General features: G+C 33.0%; 1 protein-coding gene across 2 annotated transcripts in view; it reads right to left on the reverse strand.

The window, feature by feature from the left end:
- Window positions 1–694: 694 nt before the first annotated feature.
- The window catches only part of LOC149476025 (uncharacterized), a 33814-nt gene continuing 15239 nt past the window's right edge, over window positions 695–19269 (reverse strand). Inside the window, exons 1-7 of one of the 2 annotated variants that reach the window (XM_089713033.1) lie at window positions 8921–9170; window positions 8382–8597; window positions 7517–7675; window positions 4360–4718; window positions 3298–3376; window positions 2081–2481; window positions 695–1113 (exon numbers count right to left, since the gene is read on the reverse strand). In XM_089713033.1, the coding sequence (XP_089569159.1) occupies window positions 823–1113; window positions 2081–2481; window positions 3298–3376; window positions 4360–4718; window positions 7517–7675; window positions 8382–8597; window positions 8921–8957 (1542 nt within the window). In that variant the 5' untranslated portion in view covers window positions 8958–9170 and the 3' untranslated portion in view covers window positions 695–822. Of the gene's footprint in view, window positions 1114–2080; window positions 2482–3297; window positions 3377–4359; window positions 4719–7516; window positions 7676–8381; window positions 8598–8920; window positions 9171–19269 lie in introns of those variants that run through there. The other variant, XM_089713034.1, reaches the window with a different exon arrangement.

A 19269-nucleotide genomic window follows, 5' to 3' on the forward strand; every position in this document is an offset into this window, starting at 1 on the left:
ACGCGAAAGACGAGCCGTAAGCAGGGCTAACAGCGACACTACATAAAAAATAGTTTATTTTAAATTTTCAACGCGAATGTTATGATACTACAGCACCGATTTGGATGAAATTTGGAATAAAAAATTGTTAACGATTCAGGGTCTAATATGGGCATTTTTTATATAGCATACCTATTATACAAGCACTAAGGTATCACTCATCTACATTAAAAATAAATAATATTTGAAATCGGTTCAGTAGTTTTAAAGTAAGTAAGAACTTACATAGGTATTAGGTACCTAAGTAACTACCTACGAATATATACATTCTTTTTATTCAGAATAAAATATTCCTTTTGATTTTCCAGAAGAACTTAATTCTCTTTAAATATTTCAAAGAAATGTAACATGTAAGTTTCTATGGGAATTAGTAAATACATATTATTTTAATTGCTAACAAAAAAAATATCTTGTCATGTATTAATTTTTAACAATAACTATATATTATGGTACCTATTTACATCAATGTATTTCTTGGTATAAAAAATTACTAAATAATCGTGTTGTCGAGACAGGAGAGTTTCATAACATTTCACAGAAAACAAAAGTGTATTTAAATGCAAAAAATAATAAATAATATGTACATTGTACAATCCCCTTCCAACACCTAAGTGAATTACTACTTCTTCGCCATTTATTCATTTATTTATTTACAATTAAATAACTAATTATACTACTTCAAAAACAATACTCATATCATACACTTTTCATTATCATATATCAGAAAGAGCGAAGGACCCAGACCGGTTCCTTGTAGCACCCCTAACCAATATTTCCTACAATTCACATAAAATCATCATCATCATCATCATCACTGCTCCCAGAATCAGAACACACATCTATATAACAAGGATCGTCCAAATAAACATCGTTTTTACGATATTGTTCTTCAATTTTACTAACTTCGGCGCAATAGTGCAACCAATGTATAGGTTTCATGATATCTAGTTTTTCCTTTATCAGCTGTGGTACTTCATCTTGTGGTATATTATCTGTCATGATTTGTCTCTTTAGACCTGCCCAAATCTTTCCCATGGGATTTAGATCGTTATGGAAGGGTGGTATACGCAGTACCTGAAAGAAAATTTATCATTACATAGTATAAAACAAAGTTGCTTTCTCTGTCCCTATGTATGCTAAAATCTTTAAAACTACGCAACGGATTTTGATGCGGTTTATTTAAATAGATAGAGTGATTCAAGAGGAAGGTTTTAGTATATAATTTATTATGTTTTAGACAAAGCGGGCGAAGCCGCGGGCGGAAAGCTAGTAATGAATAATTTTTAAAGAATAGAAATAGTTCATTTTCGAGGTGGGCTGGACTTTGTGACTTTCGCCTAATCCCGATTGCTTCTATCTTTCAAAAATTTTCACAATGAATGATGTTAAAGTAAATATCAGATAAATAAATAAATAAATAAATATTATAGGACATTATTACACAAATCGACCTAGTCCTACAGTAAGCTCAATTAAGGCTTGTGTTGCGGGTACTAGGCGACGATAAATTTAATATTTAATAAATACATATATATAGATAAACACCCAGACCCAAGAACAAATAATTGAGTTCATCACACAAATATTTGCCCTGACCGGGGATCGAACCCGGAACCGTCGGCTCAGTAGGCAGTTACTTACCACTGCGCCAACCGCGTCGTCAAAGATCAGAGATAGGTATATAAGAAATTTTTGTTAAAAATGACACCACATTCATCCATGATAATAATTGTAAAATTCTTTATTTTTTTACAGATCCTTATTAATAATTATTAACGTGAATTAAAACAATTATTTTTGGAAGTATGCTTGTTACTATTTAATAATACTCGGCAATGATGTAAACTTATGTACCAGAATAACACATAAGGGGGCATCCATAAATTACTTGAGGTGTTTAAGGGGTCGAGTCAAATCTCATCTAATCTTACGTTGGATTGAGTTCAAAAATTTCAAAAAAAAAACACCTCACGTAATTTATGGACGCCTCCTAATTTGTTAATAGAATTTCTACTATATTAAAAATACCCTAAATTCTTACCTTATGTCCCAACGCGTTTAAAACCGCATCCACAGCATACGCCGGCTCCGGCCTGTTCTTCTTTAGAATTTCTATCAATTGCGGTCTAGTCAATTCACTAGAAACAATTATACCATTCTCTTGAAGCCACACTTGTATTTCCTCCTTAGACGAATTATATGTTGGAGTACTGTTTATCAATTTATTATGATGTACTGCATTATCCATAACTATTACAGAGTTTTCTTTTAAATTTGGCGCCAGTTTTTGTTGCACCCATTGTATGAAATTGTCTTGGCTTATGTTATCTTCTTCAAATTTTAACTGGGCTTTTTCAACGACTTCTGCTCCTTGGATAAAACCAGATTTGCTACCAGCATGCATAATTAGATATGACTGTTTTTTGTTAGGATTATTTCCATCTGGAGACAATTTAGATTATTTTATAAATAAATAAATAAATAAATATTCCAGGCCAATTTTCACACACGGCACGATCTGATCCCATACTAACCTTTCGCTTGTGTTGTGGAAACCAGATGGCTGATAAACATAATGTATAATATTAAATAAATACTTATATAGATAATTAACACCCAGACGCAGAGCAAACATCTATGTTCATCACACAAATATTTGCCCCGGGTGGGAATCGAACCCACGACCTCTGGCTTGGAAGGCAGGGTCACTACCAACCAAGCCAACCGGTCAGTCAATTATTTTATTTATTTACTAGCGGTCCGCCCCGGCTTCACCCGTGGTACATGTTTATGTTTTCATAAGAACCATCTTCGTACTTTAAGGAATATTATAAAAAAAAGAATTAACGAAATCGGTTCAGCCGTTCTCAAGTACGCTTACCATCACATTTTGCGATTCATTTTTATATTATAGACTGGTTTAAACACACTAATTATAACTCCTTGACATAGACCGCCTACTTGGTACAGTGGTTAACGCGTGAGCGTAGAACCGAGGGGTCCTAGGTTCGATTCCCAGTGGAGACGATAAAAAAAAATGTCCCGGTCTGGCAGGACACAGAAGGCTGATCCTACTTGTCCCTAAATGAAATGGATCAGTGAAACAGATGTATGTTGATGACACGGGACTTCACTTTTTCTTACATACTTATAAGTAGACTAGCACAGAAGGTGGCCTTATAACTTAGCAGTAATCTCTTCCAGGCAACCCACTGTGTGTGTTAATCAAATTTAATTAATAAATTTCTTATATCTTACCTATAGTGGCAACTTCTATGCATGTCTCATCCAAGTATATAACTGGTAGTTTCTCAATTTCTTCATTTTGTTTTATTGCCTAAAATTTAAAAAATAAAATTAATATCATCTACCTAACCATCACTACTTCCCTACTAATCCCTACTTTCATACTAATCCATACTTAATATTATAAATGCGAAAGTAACTCTGTATGTCTGTCTGTCTGTTACGCTTTCCCGCTTAAACCTCTCAACCGATTTTGATGAAATTTGGCACAGATAATCTTTAGACCCTGAGAAAGAACATAGGCTACCTTTTATCAAAACACCACGCGGGCGAAGCCGCGGGCGGAAGCTAGTGTACCTATAACTTAAGTAAAATTCCAAGATCGCGTCATGGTGATACCATCACGTCATGGAGTGAGGCGATGATTTTGGTAGGTAACTTTGTAACTTGTCAAAGAAGTTTTACCCCTATTACGTGTGCTCGGTACACACGATCTGTTTTTTATTTAAAAAGAACTATTAAAATGAGTCCACAAACGACGAAGTGAAAAAAATTGAATCCTATCCTATCCTACCCTAAGAAAATCGATCAGTGAAACAGATGTATAAATAATGCATGCTTATTGCTTACCCCACTAGGGGACATGGGACTTCATTTTTCTTTATCCTATCCTACTAATATTATAAATACGAATGTTTGTGAGGTATGTGTATGTTTATTCCACAAACGTAAATACTACTACTGAACCGATTACAGACTACAGTGAAATTTAGCACACATATAGAGGGTAACTTGGATTAACACATAGGATGGGGTTTATCCCGGAAATCCCACGGGAACGGGAACTACCTATGTGGCTTTTTCTTTGAAAACGCGGGTGAAGCCGCGGGCGGAAAGCTAGTAAACAATATAATAAGTCGAAGTAGTTAGTAACTTGTTCAAAATTTGAAGACACAAAAATAATAATTAAAATCGGTCTAGCCGTGCGCGTTCAGAGGAAAATGCACGCACAAAATAAATATAATATATAAAGATACAATCGAATCCTCCTTTTTTCAAAGTCGGTTTACATACCTGCAAATAATACGCGCGACTGGCAGACAGATCATTCCGTTCCACCAACACACGTCTATTTGTCTTCGATCTCACGTACTTAAAACCTATATTCTTTATAATCTTCCGTAATGTTTCCCTGCTCCCTTGAAAGCCGATTTCCTCTCGCAAAATCTCATACAACTTATTCACAGTGGGAACTTTTTGCTTATGAGAATAGAACTCGTGTATTTTCCGACGTAAGAGTCCTTCTTCATACTCGTCTAGAATTATTTTGTCACATCTAATTTTTCTGGTTTTATTTCTCCACGGCTTAGAAGTTGATGGCTGGGGTGTATTCCTGTCCTTGACTATTCTCGCTACACTTCGCTTGCTAATGCCTGAAAATATATATTACTATCACTACATAGTATAAAACAAAGTCGCTTTCTCTGTCCCTATGTCCCTTTGTATGCTTAAATCTTTAAAACTACGCAACGGATTTTGATGCGATTTTTTTAATAGATAGAGAGATTCAAGAGGAAGGTTTTAGTATATAATTTATTAGGTTTTAGACAAAGCGGGCGAAGCCGCGGGCGGTAAGCTAGTATATTTATATTTTAATTGACCACAATCTCGCCTGATGTCACAGAGTACATTATTATAACTACATTATTATAACTGGGTATAGAGTCTTCAGTCGGGGTCGCCTACTAGCGACATCTATTACGCAATGTTCGAACTACAACTCATTACCTAGAGCGTTCTCCCCAGGCTTTTCTTTTCAATTTCTAATTTTATAATTTTATTCGATTTCTGGGGGTTTAATCCAATTAAAACACTCAAATGAGATAAATATCATTTATATCCTCTTCCTTTAATCTTTATTGCAATAATTAAAAGCTTCTCCTTGAATGGAGTCTTCAGAATCGAAGTGTTTATTGATACCGCTAATAATTTATTTGTGGCCTTACACCAACTGAATGTAAAAAATCTGCACGTAAAATCAAAAAAGAAGTCTATTAAATCTCTTTTATGATTTGGACAATCAATAAATTTTGTATCTGCTATTACATGTAACAAAGTTTTAATGTAATCGTTTATGTTGACAACATGACTTTTATTTTTTAAAACATTATGAATTACATCCTGTAAACATGAAAAAAATATTTTCATATTCGCACTAGGGTACGAGAAAAATTTTCTATTTTTTATAAATTCTCGACAACTTATATAATATGTTTTCTTTTTCATTTTTTTCAAATAATATTTTCTCACAAGTTTTACAATTTTTAAAGATTTTTCTACTTTTTCTTAACAAATATCCGGTTACATACTCTAGTTGAGCCTTCAAAATGGGATTGTTTTGCTTTTCATTATAATCAATTATGTGATCATCTAACATGATATAGACCGGGAGATACTGACACAAAATTTCGAGTCATTTGTAACAAGGATGGCGGTTCTACAGGGGTCTTAGTACGCAATGACAAAAAGAAAAATGATGGTGTGAACGCTGGTACCGGTGTCTTAGTCGCGTGGGCGTTTGTCGAACTCGTCGGTAAAATAGCGAAAGTCAAACGATTTGTAACACAAAAATTTTAGAATTTACCGATAGCCCATAAAAAAGTAGTAGGCGGTAGTGTCATGCCATACTTTTCCGGTGTGACTTACAGCCCGCCATACCGACGCGAATGTGTTGATTTAAATAAAACAAACATTCAACCATTTGTACCAGGCTAACTTTTGCACAGGTAACTATCGTCGTGCAGCCATTTACGAAAATCGCCATGCCATACTTTTCGGACGATTCCAAATGGTCGCCATACCGCCGAAAATCTGCAAAAAAATTTTATTTCGCCAAACTTTTTGTACCAGTATTGCATTTGCATTTTTGGAGATTATTTGATAAAATGTGACCATTATTATATTTGCCATACTTCTAGTAGGGGGAAAAAGTGCTGTTATACTTGAAAACTTAATTTATTATTAATTTATATAAGTGAGGATTTCCAACACTTAGATCTTTGAAATTTTGTATTTATATTTGTTGATCCTCAAACTTACAGGAAAAATAAGTGCCATACTGTTACAAATCGTTTGATTTTCGCTATTTTCCGACGAGTTCGACTAACGCCCACGCGACTAAGCCGCCGGTACCAGCGTTCACGCCATCGTTTTTCTTTTTGTCATTGCGTACTAAGACCCCTGTAGAACCGCCATCCTGTTACAAATGACTCGAAATTTTGTGTCAGTATCTCCCGGTCTAATATCTTGAAAATCAATTTCATTGACATCTACCGCGTCACTTTGTTTTTTAGAAAATATTTCATCAAAAGTTTGAAATACTGAGCAAAAATCATCTTCGCAATTCGACCCAACTGCATAATTGCTACTTAAATTATTAACTAATAGCGAGGCAAATGCTGCTTCAAAGGCAGCACATGTAGGGGAAACATTTCTTAGACCGTGACTATGTATGCTGCCAAAAAAATTTTCCAAAGGGTCTTGGTTCAAATGCCTACACCACAAAGATTTCATGTTTTATTTATTTTTCTTTATTGGAAAACATACAGAGACAAAGACAGAGATATATAAAACAAAACAAATCTTATTAACTAAAAATACATGAAAATGTCTCCTTATGGAGTTTTCACTGTGAACATATATTATTTTTGCCAACACCCAGCAGTGGGAGAGACAAGGAAAACATAGTTGATAATAATTAATATTTAACATGAGTAGTTACATAAAGATGGAGGTAAATACCATTAACATTCTTATGTGTTCAATAGTAGTTTTTTTACATTCGTTTTGTAAGACGAAGAGGAACAAGAAAACATATCAAGATCATTCATATAAGTATTATAAAAACTAGACATTCTGTGAAGAGGCACACGAAGACCCATATTGGTTCTGGCGGTCGGTATATGAAATAAATCTTTTGAGCGCGTTGATCTGGATGGGATGCGATAATTTATTAAACTAAGAAGTTCTGAGCAGGCTATTTCTCCTACGCATATTTTTCTTAACGTGAGAGAATCGATTAAATGTTATGTTCATTAAACAATTTGTCTCTTAATAGCTCGATATTTTTTACAGTATACAACCAGTTATATATAGATGACACAGTACCAGGAGATCCTGTGGCAGATACAAACTTCATTGATTTTAATATATTTTTCGATTGAGTCCATACATTTTTGTGCAGGTTTTAGAGGTGTTACATTTCTCAATAACTCTTTGCTACTGCGGGTTTTTGCATTTAGACAACTTCCATTCATTGAATCAAATGAATTATCTATAAAGATTAATAAATCTGCAGTGTCCTTTGCATCCTCAGGAAGAATTCCATTCTCTGAAAAAAAAGGAAAATATATTTAGTTACCCAATGATTCAAAAAAGTTTATAAGCATAAGTACACCGACTAATTTATTAACTGCAGTAAAGTGTATCTTGTATGTTGAAGAGAAAAAAACAACAAAATGAATGAAAACTATCCTATATACCCCAGGTTTCAATCTATTTCTACACAGAATTTTATCTCACTCGCCGTTTTCCCGTGGAAGCATAACAGACAGGTTACTTTCACATTTATAATATTAGTAAAGATCGCAACAGTATTCATTCATTTTTAAAAGGGTAGTAATAAAAGTACCGACAAAAAATTGAGAATACTGATTGAGAAAAGAGCTCTTCATTTACCTACAAATCCCAAAAAATGTATATTGAAAAATGAATAAATTACAAATACAAAAAAATACCGCTTATACTGTCCATGACTGGTGACTTTACCTTACCAACAGACATGGAAATCACTACATAGTATAAAACAAAGTCGCTATCTCTGTCCCTATGTCCCTTTGTATGCTTAAATCTTTAAAACTACGCAACGGATTTTGATGCGGTTTTTTTAATAGATAGAGTGATTCAAGAGGAAGGTTTTAGTATATAATTTATTAGGTTTTAGACAAAGCGGGCGAAGCCGCGGGTGCTAAGCTAGTCTAGTAATTGAATAATTTGCCTTTGTCTGTACAGAACCCAAAAAAATATAAATTTCTTACTTGATAACCTAAGTGTGGGGACAGCATTAATTGATAGTGTTTTGTTCCTGGTGTGATATTTGCTCTCAAAATGTAAGTGGCATACTCTTCGGTACTTAAAGATATATTCATTATCCTTTCCCAAAATGTCACCTCCAACATTATATATCCAGGTTCTAAAGCGATCAATATCTTTATTAGGGTTAGGAAATTTGTGAAGAATATCATTAGCCAAACCTGAAAACAAAGTATAATTATGACACCACAATACAAGATCTTTCACATCATTCATCATCATTCCATGACAAGGGATTCAGGTCAAAAAATTAATTTAAATTTTACTATTAAACTAACTTTTGTCAGCGGCTTTGCTTGTCCTTTCTCCTAAAGGAAATTTAATAGGTAACAAGATACATTAACCAAAAGATACAGTATTGGTTAATCCAAATACCCAAATGATATCTAGCATTATCGTAGAAAGTTATTTTTCCAGTTTAGAAATTGACAACAAAAAAACCTATTCTTATTCTATTAGTTATTACTTATTATTATTCACTCACCACAATTTGGCACACAACACTTTTTTTCTGCCGCCATTGCAGCAAATTGGAGTCCATGAAATGTCAAATGTAGCCGGGTTCGGATAAAAAACAGTTGTCGGAGTCCAAAACAGAGCACAGGTCAAAGAAATGTAACAGAGCCACCAAAATCCATAAAACAAAGCCAAATCGTCGTGAGAAAATCCAAAATAACGCGAAAACCACCATATAAAGAAAAATATAAACTTTTTGAACATGACATTGACACATGTAATTTGTTTGATCCGAACAAAGATTTTAGAACGAAGCGTTATAAAATTGCAATTTTCGGATAAATACCTGTGATAAATACTAATTAGATATTTCCAATTTTTGTATACAATAGTTTGCTTTTAAAATATTATTTACATTATTTGAGTTCATTATTAAAAATTAATTTCTTACTATTATAATAAATGTATTTATTATATTGTTCAAAATGCATTATAGGTGGTGCCATCTTATAGCGAATGTTTGAACTATTCCGTGTTCACGATTTTGTACTGGAGTTAAAATGTACTGAGTGAAACGACCCTCTGTTCACTCTACGCTTGAAGACTATAATATAATAAATATAGAAATTATATATGTTTAAATATTAAAAATAATCTTATTATTATCGAGTTTTGATCATCCTTTTATGTTTTTTTTAAGTAACGTGTTTAAAAAAATATTCATAACTAGCTTTCACGCGGCTTCGCTCGCTTTGTTGAAAACTTGATGATACTAAAACGACTAGAAAATAGTACTATACATATATATTGTGCTAAAAGTTAAAACCTTCCATTTTGTAAATAAGTGGCTATATTATAAAACCTCATCCAAATCCGTCGTAATTTTAAAGATCTAAGCATATAGGTACCTATACTAGGATTATAGATGACGGACAGACAGCAACAACGACTTCGTTTTACAATAAGTAGGTAGTGAATTATTATCTATACTTAAGAATAGTAATATAAAGATAAAGGAAGAGTTTTGTATGAACATGCTAATCTCGGGAACGATTGAGCCAATTTAAAAGAAAATCTTTGGTTGATGTTCCGACCGTCCCTCCATACATTTTTGATTACCTCTAAACACTTAACACAGACACTATTTCTTTAAAACTAATCATTTTATCACTTCTCTATAATGAAATGTGTGCGCGTTCGACCTTTTTAATCAATAATTTACAATATTTACTTAGAAAAACAACAGTAAAATACCGGAAAAATTTGACACTTCTACAGTAGTGTGCGTGACTTTTGCCAAGCGAAACACGACATAAAGCACGACATCTAGCGCATAGACTATATACTTATTACAGATCTAGCGCGTCAATGTCTAAACGAAAGGCGATGTTTAGACATTGACGCGCTAGATGTCGTGCATTCGCGTTCGTTATCTTATGCATAATGAGCATAATTCTAATAAATCAAAGTTCTGTGTAAAAATTGAGTAATTTCATTTCCAATCGTTCAAAGAAAATAACAATAAAATAAAATAAAACTAATGACCTTAGAAACCAATGATATTATATATAGAAACAAGAGGTAGATACGTCATAAACGCACCAAAACTGATTCCGTGAATTGGTCCTATTTGGGACCAATGCAATCAGTCAGATTGTCACTGGTCCCAGTGAGCGCATGTGCCGATGGGTACATTAAAGTTGTCGAAAATGCCTTGCTGTGTGTTCAGAAAGTGCACGTATTCGTGCAAAAAAATAAAGAAAGATAAAGGAATATCATATCACAGCAAAATATATTAAATTATTACAGTTTAAGAGTAAAAATAACAATTTACAATTCTTTATGAATGACACTTGCTTGACACGTGTATTGAAATAATGAAAGGGATAAAACATTGCTTCAATCACTAGTGTGACAAAGCTAGCGTACACTGTGTTCAAAGATTATCATGTAGATACGATTATTGAAAATAGAACGGTTATTTTATTAATTTCGATTTGGGTAAATACTTGATTATTTTTATATTTAAATCCACACAGTGCATATAATTAACAAATATATCTATTTATTATATACAATGAAATCGTGATGGCAAAAATGAAGTTGAATATACGTAATAGGTACGTATACATTAAAGAAAAGATTATCGCTACTGACGAAAAATGCTATTTGCTTTTCTGTAAATAGCTATTGAACATAAATTTTATTTATGTTTTAGATAAAAAAGGCTTATACTTCATCCTTTCTTTTATTTCATCCTTTTTTTTTTCATCTAGGCACCACTATTATTATAATTATCCTACAAGTTGGAGTGATGACCTTGTACGGGTTTCGGGAACTGCCTTGAAACGAATAGCGTAAGATCGGTCCTTATGGAGTTCTATAAGGAGCCAAGGAGGACTATGCAGTATGCTCAACAGTGGGTGTTTATCGGGTGAAATGATGATGACCGAAAACGAACACCACAGCTAGTAATAAATACTTAATACAGTTATATCTCCAAAAAAGTTTTTTTTTTCATTTTAATACGACATCATAATAATCATAAAATAGTAAGGGCCGATTTTTCAATAGCGAGATAAACAGTCTAATAACTACCCATCCAATAGATTTACTCAATTATTTATCTAACTCATAACGGCTCGCCTATTTTTCAATCGTGATTTATTTGATGAATAACTATCTGACCAAATATTTCCATATTGGCAGCTCTGCTCTCGGAGTGGCGAAACAAACATATTAAATTAGTCAGGTTAGAGCGGGATAGAGTCAACTCTTGCAATTTGTCAACAACCGTCATTATGACTCACGTCAGGAGTGCACTTGTCTTCTATGATTGTTGATTGTTGTTTTGATTCGAGTAAAGAGTTTGGTTAAATTTGTGTTTCAATTTATATATTTTACGATGGAAACGACATACTTAAAGGCAGCGTTCGGCAAATTTTCAATGGCATGGTCATCAGTACTATCAAAAACCTCAATTTCAATATGATTTTAATTGATAATAATTATATAGAAAGAGGTTTAATTGTTAATAATTCTACGCTCTATGTTATGACATACGAAAATATCCCAAATTTGACGCGTCAGTTGTCAACTCAAACGCCTAACCGTCGAATAGCGCGCTATCTGGCCGTTGGAGCGGCAAATAGATTTATTCCTCAAATAACGTAGTTATTCGATAGGTAAGTCCTATTCGCCTATTGAAAAATTGAATATTTTGTTAACTGAAGAATAAAGTCTATCTAGCTGTTTATCTGGGCATTGAAAAATCGGCCCTAAATGAAATTGTCACATTTATTTACTTGTGCAGGAAACCTAACATCTATAACATTGAACCTTCTGTGTCGTTAGTCTATGCCAATTACCATGGCAACTATTTGTTTATTTATATTTAATTGGTGAATTCTTATGACTTTTGCTTACACCTACGCGGAAGTGACAAACTATCTTTGTCTTTTTTGTTTATATCATTTTATTAGAGCCATCTCTCTTATACAGTCTGTCAATGTAATAAATTAAGTAAAATGAAACTTGTATTTGTGTGTGCCTGACACTGCATATGAAGCATTTTTTTTGGATATATTGTGAGTATATAACGTATCTATACATAAAATATCATTGTTAGAAACTATGTTTTTTTTTATTTATTACTCATTATTGTTCGTCCGTCGTAGGTCTGTAAACTGTATTGTACACTGAAGGTAAATGGTACTGTAGGTACTTTAGTTCGGCGTCGTCGCTCGTCGGCTTGATATAAAATTACATTCTTGATTTCATTGACACGCGCTATGATTTGCGCGCGGAATTTCTTGTGTTGTGAATTTATTTTTGTATGCTATGCATTTTAATTGATTCAAATTGCAATGTTTCTCTAGTATGCATTTGAGACTATATTGTAAATTGTAATAATTGATCGTGGGTATAGTAATTAATTATTCTAATAACGCAATTAGTAATATATGTATTTTCGGTGGGATTCAAAACAAAAAATTGGCCCGTGATTTTTATGAAATTTCACCACATTGCAAATCACATCAATCATAGTTCATACACATGTATGACGAAAGTGATTAGTATTGTGGCTAACATTGACTCATCAGTTCATCACTGAAACCAGTGATAAATCAGTACCTATATCATATTGTGTTTGAATATTTTTAAACAATGATATAAGTATACAATTATTATAAATCGGTAAACTATCAAAGTAATCACAAACTTGCAAACATTGGTAAAATGTCCAGTAGTTTATGAGCCTATTCATTACAATCAAACAAACAAACAAAGTTTTCCTCTTTATAATATTAGTGTAGACAAACACTATGAATACGATCACGAATGCAAATTCGGGGATTTTCTAATTATTGCTAAATAATAATTGAATTCGTTTTGAAATACTCTATAATTTTTAGTGTATAAATAGACATTTATAATGTGGTGCTCATTTTTTTTGTACTGCTAACGCTATTGTATTTTCGTTGTTTTATTTCAAGTGAACACGGCCATACAATTTTGTCACGAGCCGCCTATGATTGTAGGTACTTTTGTTAGGCTCCTTCGTCGTCCGCGTCGCGTCGGCTCGAAAGTTCTTGATTTCATTGTCACGCGCTATGATTTGCGCGCGGATTTTCTTGTGTTGTGAATTTATTTTTGTATTATTATTATTTTTTATTTTTTTTTTTATTTTATTGATTCAAATAAAATATTTCACTAGTATGCATTTGAGACTATATTGTATTATGTATAATTTATCGTAGGTATAGTTATTCTTATAACGCAGTTATATTTTCGGTGGGACAATTTGACCCGTGATTTTTCTGAAATATCACCACGTTGCAAATCACATCAATCATACACACGTATGACGAAAGTATAGTGGCTATAATTGACTCATCAGTTCATCACTGAAACCAGTGATAAATCAGTATATCATATTTTATTGTGTTTGAATATTTTTTAAACAACGATATATATACAATATTATTATAAATCGGTAAACTACCAAAGTACTTCCGAATTTTCAGACAGACAAACAAGTAGTTTGAACACGCAGTTTTCTTATACTAGTAGCAAAAATCAAAACCATAATATTATGTTTACCTACTATATTTTACTAAAAGTCGAGTGCGTCGAAATCGTAAATAATAATATGTTTTTCACCTTCCTGGTTATTTTCCCATAGTAAATAGTGTTTTAGGTTTGTTGTTGTAGGTAGGAATAATAATAATTATTCTTACATGTTGGTTATGAAATGTGTATTGAAATAATTTACTTTTACAAATCATTAGTGATATAAGTTTTGAGTGAAAATGCTTGGATCAGCATAATATTATATGGTACTTCAAATACATGTTTTGATAAAAAAAACAATAGTGTAATAAAATAAAACTGCGTTTTATTGTAATCAATGTTGACAATTTTAAATTCCAAAATAATTGATCAATAAAATAGTTTACACCAACAAATATAACTTTTATTTTTATAACAATCGTTCATAACACTAAGATCCCTTACAGTCCGTCTGTCAAAAATCTCGGTGTCCATATAGACCTTACACTTTCCTGGCATGAACACATGAAAAATGTCAGTAAAAAGTTATTTGCGGCATACCACTCCCTTAAGCGATTACGAAACTTTCTTCCGATTCCGACCAAAATTTTGTTAGCACAATCACTCCTTCTCCCTATCCTCGACTACGCCGATGTCAGTTTCTGTGACCTTACTGAGATACAGCTCGATAAGTTTGAGCGATTTCAGAACTTGTGCATCCGTTTTATCTTCGGGTTGCGTAAGTATGACCATGTCTCTGCTTATCGTCGCAGGCTGAAATGGCTGCCTATCAGATATCGCCGGGATGCTCATGTGCTGCATCTGTTGTATGGAATATTATTCGATCCCAGAACCCCACCCTACTTAAAAAACAACTTTGAGTACGCAAGTAACCACGGATTAAATCTTAGATCCAGTGATACTTATCTCCTTAATGTACCCATACATAAAACTAAATTTTTCAATTCCTCATTTACAGTGAAGGCTATTAGACTATGGAATGACTTACCAATAGCTATACGCAAAGCGAGTTCCATTGATGCTTTCAAAAACTTGCTTTTTAATTACTACATATCTTTAATTAAGTGATGACCTTATATATTTATGTATTTTCTCTCATCTATTAGTACGTATTATACATATTTATTTATTCTTTATCTTTTTATTGCTTCAGTGCTTCAGTATACACCACCTACCTGTATTCGTTGTTTTTGTCATTGCTTTCCTTGGTTGGGTTACCTGGAAGAGATGGCTCTGTAGCCATAAGGTCGCCCATTGTGCAATTTATGTGTATTCTATTTTATGTAATGTCTGTAATTTGGTGTGTACAATAAAGTTCTCATTCATTCTCATTCATTCATTCATTCATTCATTCATTCAATATAAACCGTAGCAGGTGGCGTTTTGAAGTTCTGTCTACTCATACAGAAAAATGGAAAACTTGTTTTTTTTGTAAACAATTTATTACTCATGTTGTTTGGCAACTCGAAGCGTGGTCGTCCGTCGTAGGTACTTTTGTTCGGCGTCGCGTCGTCGTCCGCGTCGGCTTGATATAAAACATTCTTGATTTCATTGACACGCGCTATGATTTGCGCGCGGAATTTCTTGTGTTGTGAATTTATTTTTGTATGCTATGCATTTTAATTGAATCAAATTGCAATATTTCTCTAGTATGCATTTGAGACTATATTGTAATAATTGATCGTGGGTAGGTATAGTAATTAATTATTCTAATAACGCAATTATATTTTCGGTGGGATTCAAAACAAAAAATTGGCCCGTGATTTTTATGAAATTTCACCACATTGCAAATTATATATTATACAATTACAATTACAATTATTATAAATCGGTAAACTATCAAAGTAATTACAAACTTGCAAAATATGCTTTTCCGAATTTTCAGACAGACACACAATTTTATTAGTTTGTTTTAGCAAAGTAGGTACCTATACCTATACGCTTACGTCGCGCGTCGCGTCGTCGAAAACGGTGCGCCCAGAAACAAACATACCTAATTCAGTTACAATCCTTTTTTTGTTCCGTAATTTATTGTATTTATTCTAATACGATTTTTTTTATTCGTCGGCCAGTTCTACTAGGTATAAAAAGATAAAATTGAAATATAATTATTGTAGCGACAGCCATATTATGTTACTATGTTTTCGTAAATATGTTTTTCACCTTCCTGGTTATTTTCACATAATCTTATCTTATATATAAAAATGAATCGCAAAATGTGTTGGTAAGCGCATAACTCGAGAACGGCTGAACCGATTTCGATCATTCTTTTTTTATTATATTCCTTGAAGTACGAGGATGGTTTTTAATTTTTATGTAGAGAAAACGTAAATATTATGTACCACGGGCGAAGCCGGGGCGGACCGCTAGTATATATATATAAATGAATCGCAAAATGTGTTGGTAAGCGCATAACTCGAGAACGGCTGAACCGATTTCGATAATTCTTTTTTTATTATATTCCTTGAAGTACGAGGATGGTTCTTATGTAGAGAAAACGTAAACATGTACCACGGGCGAAGCCGGGGCGGACCGCTAGTCTAATATAAAAATGAATCGCAAAATGTGTTGGTAAGCGCATAACTCGAGAACGGCTGAACCGATTTCGATAATTCTTTTTTTATTATATCCCTTGAAGTACGAGGATGGTTCTTATAGCTAGAGAGCTAGTTAGTTTAGTTTTAGTGCAGTGGCAGTGTAAATGTTGTTGTTGAGGTTATGTAAATTTAACACTTTAGTTAACTACCAAGATATAAAGAAATGAGGATAGGACACAATAACTATTGGTTGAGGTATTTATAAACTCATAATATACTTTTAAAAAAATCACGTTTTAATAAATTTCTAGAATTAAATTAGAACAGCTGATTCAAAATAGCCTAAAAAATCTTAATAATAATAATTACGCTTCACAGCAAGAAGAAATGTACCATATGTACCCGCACAAAGTCGATATTGTGTTGCCTACCGTTCGACTCAATGGCTAGGGTTGTAACTACCTTTAATAATTATTACCAAACTAATAAACCGAGTGATGCGAAATAACCATAATTCTTTTAGAGTTTGATAAAATGATCAGGCAGGTATTTTCTTTAATCCTCTGAATTCTCGGTTACTAAATTGTATCGTTGAAATTATTCTTAATCGCGTAAATTTAATAAATAATCATATGGAAAACACTTTTCATTTGTTTTTTTACTTTCACGCCCAACTACTATACAATAATTACGTTGTTTCGGTATTTTGACGAGAAAACGCAGGAAACATCCGTTGTATCATTTTAGATAGATTGTATATTTTGTATCTGTAGAATTGAAATCAAAGCTATGTATATGTTGTCTCCATTCTTTTCTTATCGGATTGTTGATCCCAATGCGAATGCGTCACTTAAATTTTATAAAAGACAATTAAGAACATCAAAAATAAAGTGATACGTAAATATTTCACAGTGCAATATATTATGTAATTAATAATAATTATATATTTATGAAAAAATAATTACATCAGATTTAATAATAGCAATTGTTTTGAATGTACATAATATGAATAAATGATTACATCATAATAGTAATAATCACAATTGTTTTATTTCCCATTTGTTGCAACCCTAGCATATTTTCATGTAGCAGCAGAAGTACCTACACTGGCGGCGCGGCGGCATCGTGCGACATCAAAGGCATTCAAACTCAAACTCAAACTCAAACATTTATTTATTCAATTAGACTTCTTATAGAAGCACTTTTGAAACGTCATTACATATTTTAAAATTTACCACCGATTCGGAAAGCAGTATTATAAATTTATAAACTTACCTAGTAGCATTGCCTTACTAGGTAAGTTTATAATGACTCATTTCTTTTATTATATAATTTACGTTTTACTTTTACAGAATCCGATTCAATGGATTATGAAGACGAGTCACACAACGCCATACGATAGTGATGATGAATGAACATTTCAATAAATGCATGCGTGTTTTTTTATGTTGTTTTGTAATTGTTAATTGTTTCTTAAATAAAGAAATAAACTAAATATTTAAATGATGATTTGTTATTTGCAACACAACTTTATATTTGAGATTCTTTACAAATGTATATTTAGTTTTGTATCATCAAATTTATAAATTTTATTCCATAGCTGTTTTCAAAATTAAATGTAAATGACCATAAAAACATTAATAAAGTAAATCATTGATGTAAGGTCAGGGAACGTAATACATATATACATCTGACCATGTAGAAGCTAAGTGACATATCACACTAGCGGATTGCGAGCGGTTTCAAAGCGGAGCGGGTGCGCAACGAATACGTTGCGGTTGCGCAGCGAATTCGTTGCGGACGCGTGGCAGATGCGCAACGTTTACGTCGCAGTCATGTACACTCATTAACAAAATGGAATCCGTGCTGGTTGTTACTTATAACTTGTGATAGTATAATAATTATGAGATCATTATTTTTTACGAGTTTCATAACATGTTAATGTTTAGGGTATTGTTTTATCTATTAAATCTTGGTCGAAATGCAATCAGATAACTTAATTGCTCATTAAGAAAGTTCATTAGTGAAATAAATGTTAAAGCTCCTTAACTAAAACAGGGCTATCTTATTATTAGATAAATAGCAGTGAATAGAAAATTTTATCAAGCAACCAGCAACTCACTATCACTTTGCTCATAATTAGGTTCACAAAATCTCTTTATAACATACGTTGCTATGGGAGAGATTATACTGGTCAGTCGTTACATACTTTTGGAATGTATGGTACATTCTAAAAGTCCTAGTAATTCAATTTTATAGCACCTTTTTTTAACAACTCCAGTTGTTATTACATCTTTAGTTAACTGTTAAGTAAGTGCATTTCCACAGTACGGTTAAAAAATTGAGTGCTACAGAAACGATGGAAATATTGAATGGAAGTTAGGCAAGGCGGAAGGGCTGGCTTTTGTGCGAGAGTATACAAAATGACGCGTCCGCAACGAATTCGCTGCGCAACCGCGGCGTGTTCGTTGCGCGCCCGCAACGTATTCGTTGCGCACCCGCTCCGCTTTGAAACCGCTCGCAATCCGCTAGTGTGATATGTCACTTAGTCTTGTTGACTGCTGAAGTCTGTAAAGTTTTGTTGTCTGCTGAAGTCTGTACGCAATGAAAATGTCTGCCGTTTCGAAAATAAGTTTTTAAGACCCTAATAAATAAAATATATGAATGGCAGATCTGGTCAAATACTTTCAAAATTGTATTTTTTTCAGCACTTTCATAAGTGTCTGCCAGAATGTTATCCGCGTGATAATGGTCTGCCATTGTTATT

The sequence above is a fragment of the Colias philodice genome, chromosome 29, assembly GCF_061535455.1.
Source record: "Colias philodice isolate Cphi_HAF_F1 chromosome 29, ilColPhil1 Martin Lab GWU primary, whole genome shotgun sequence".
Taxonomy (NCBI): domain Eukaryota; kingdom Metazoa; phylum Arthropoda; class Insecta; order Lepidoptera; family Pieridae; genus Colias; species Colias philodice.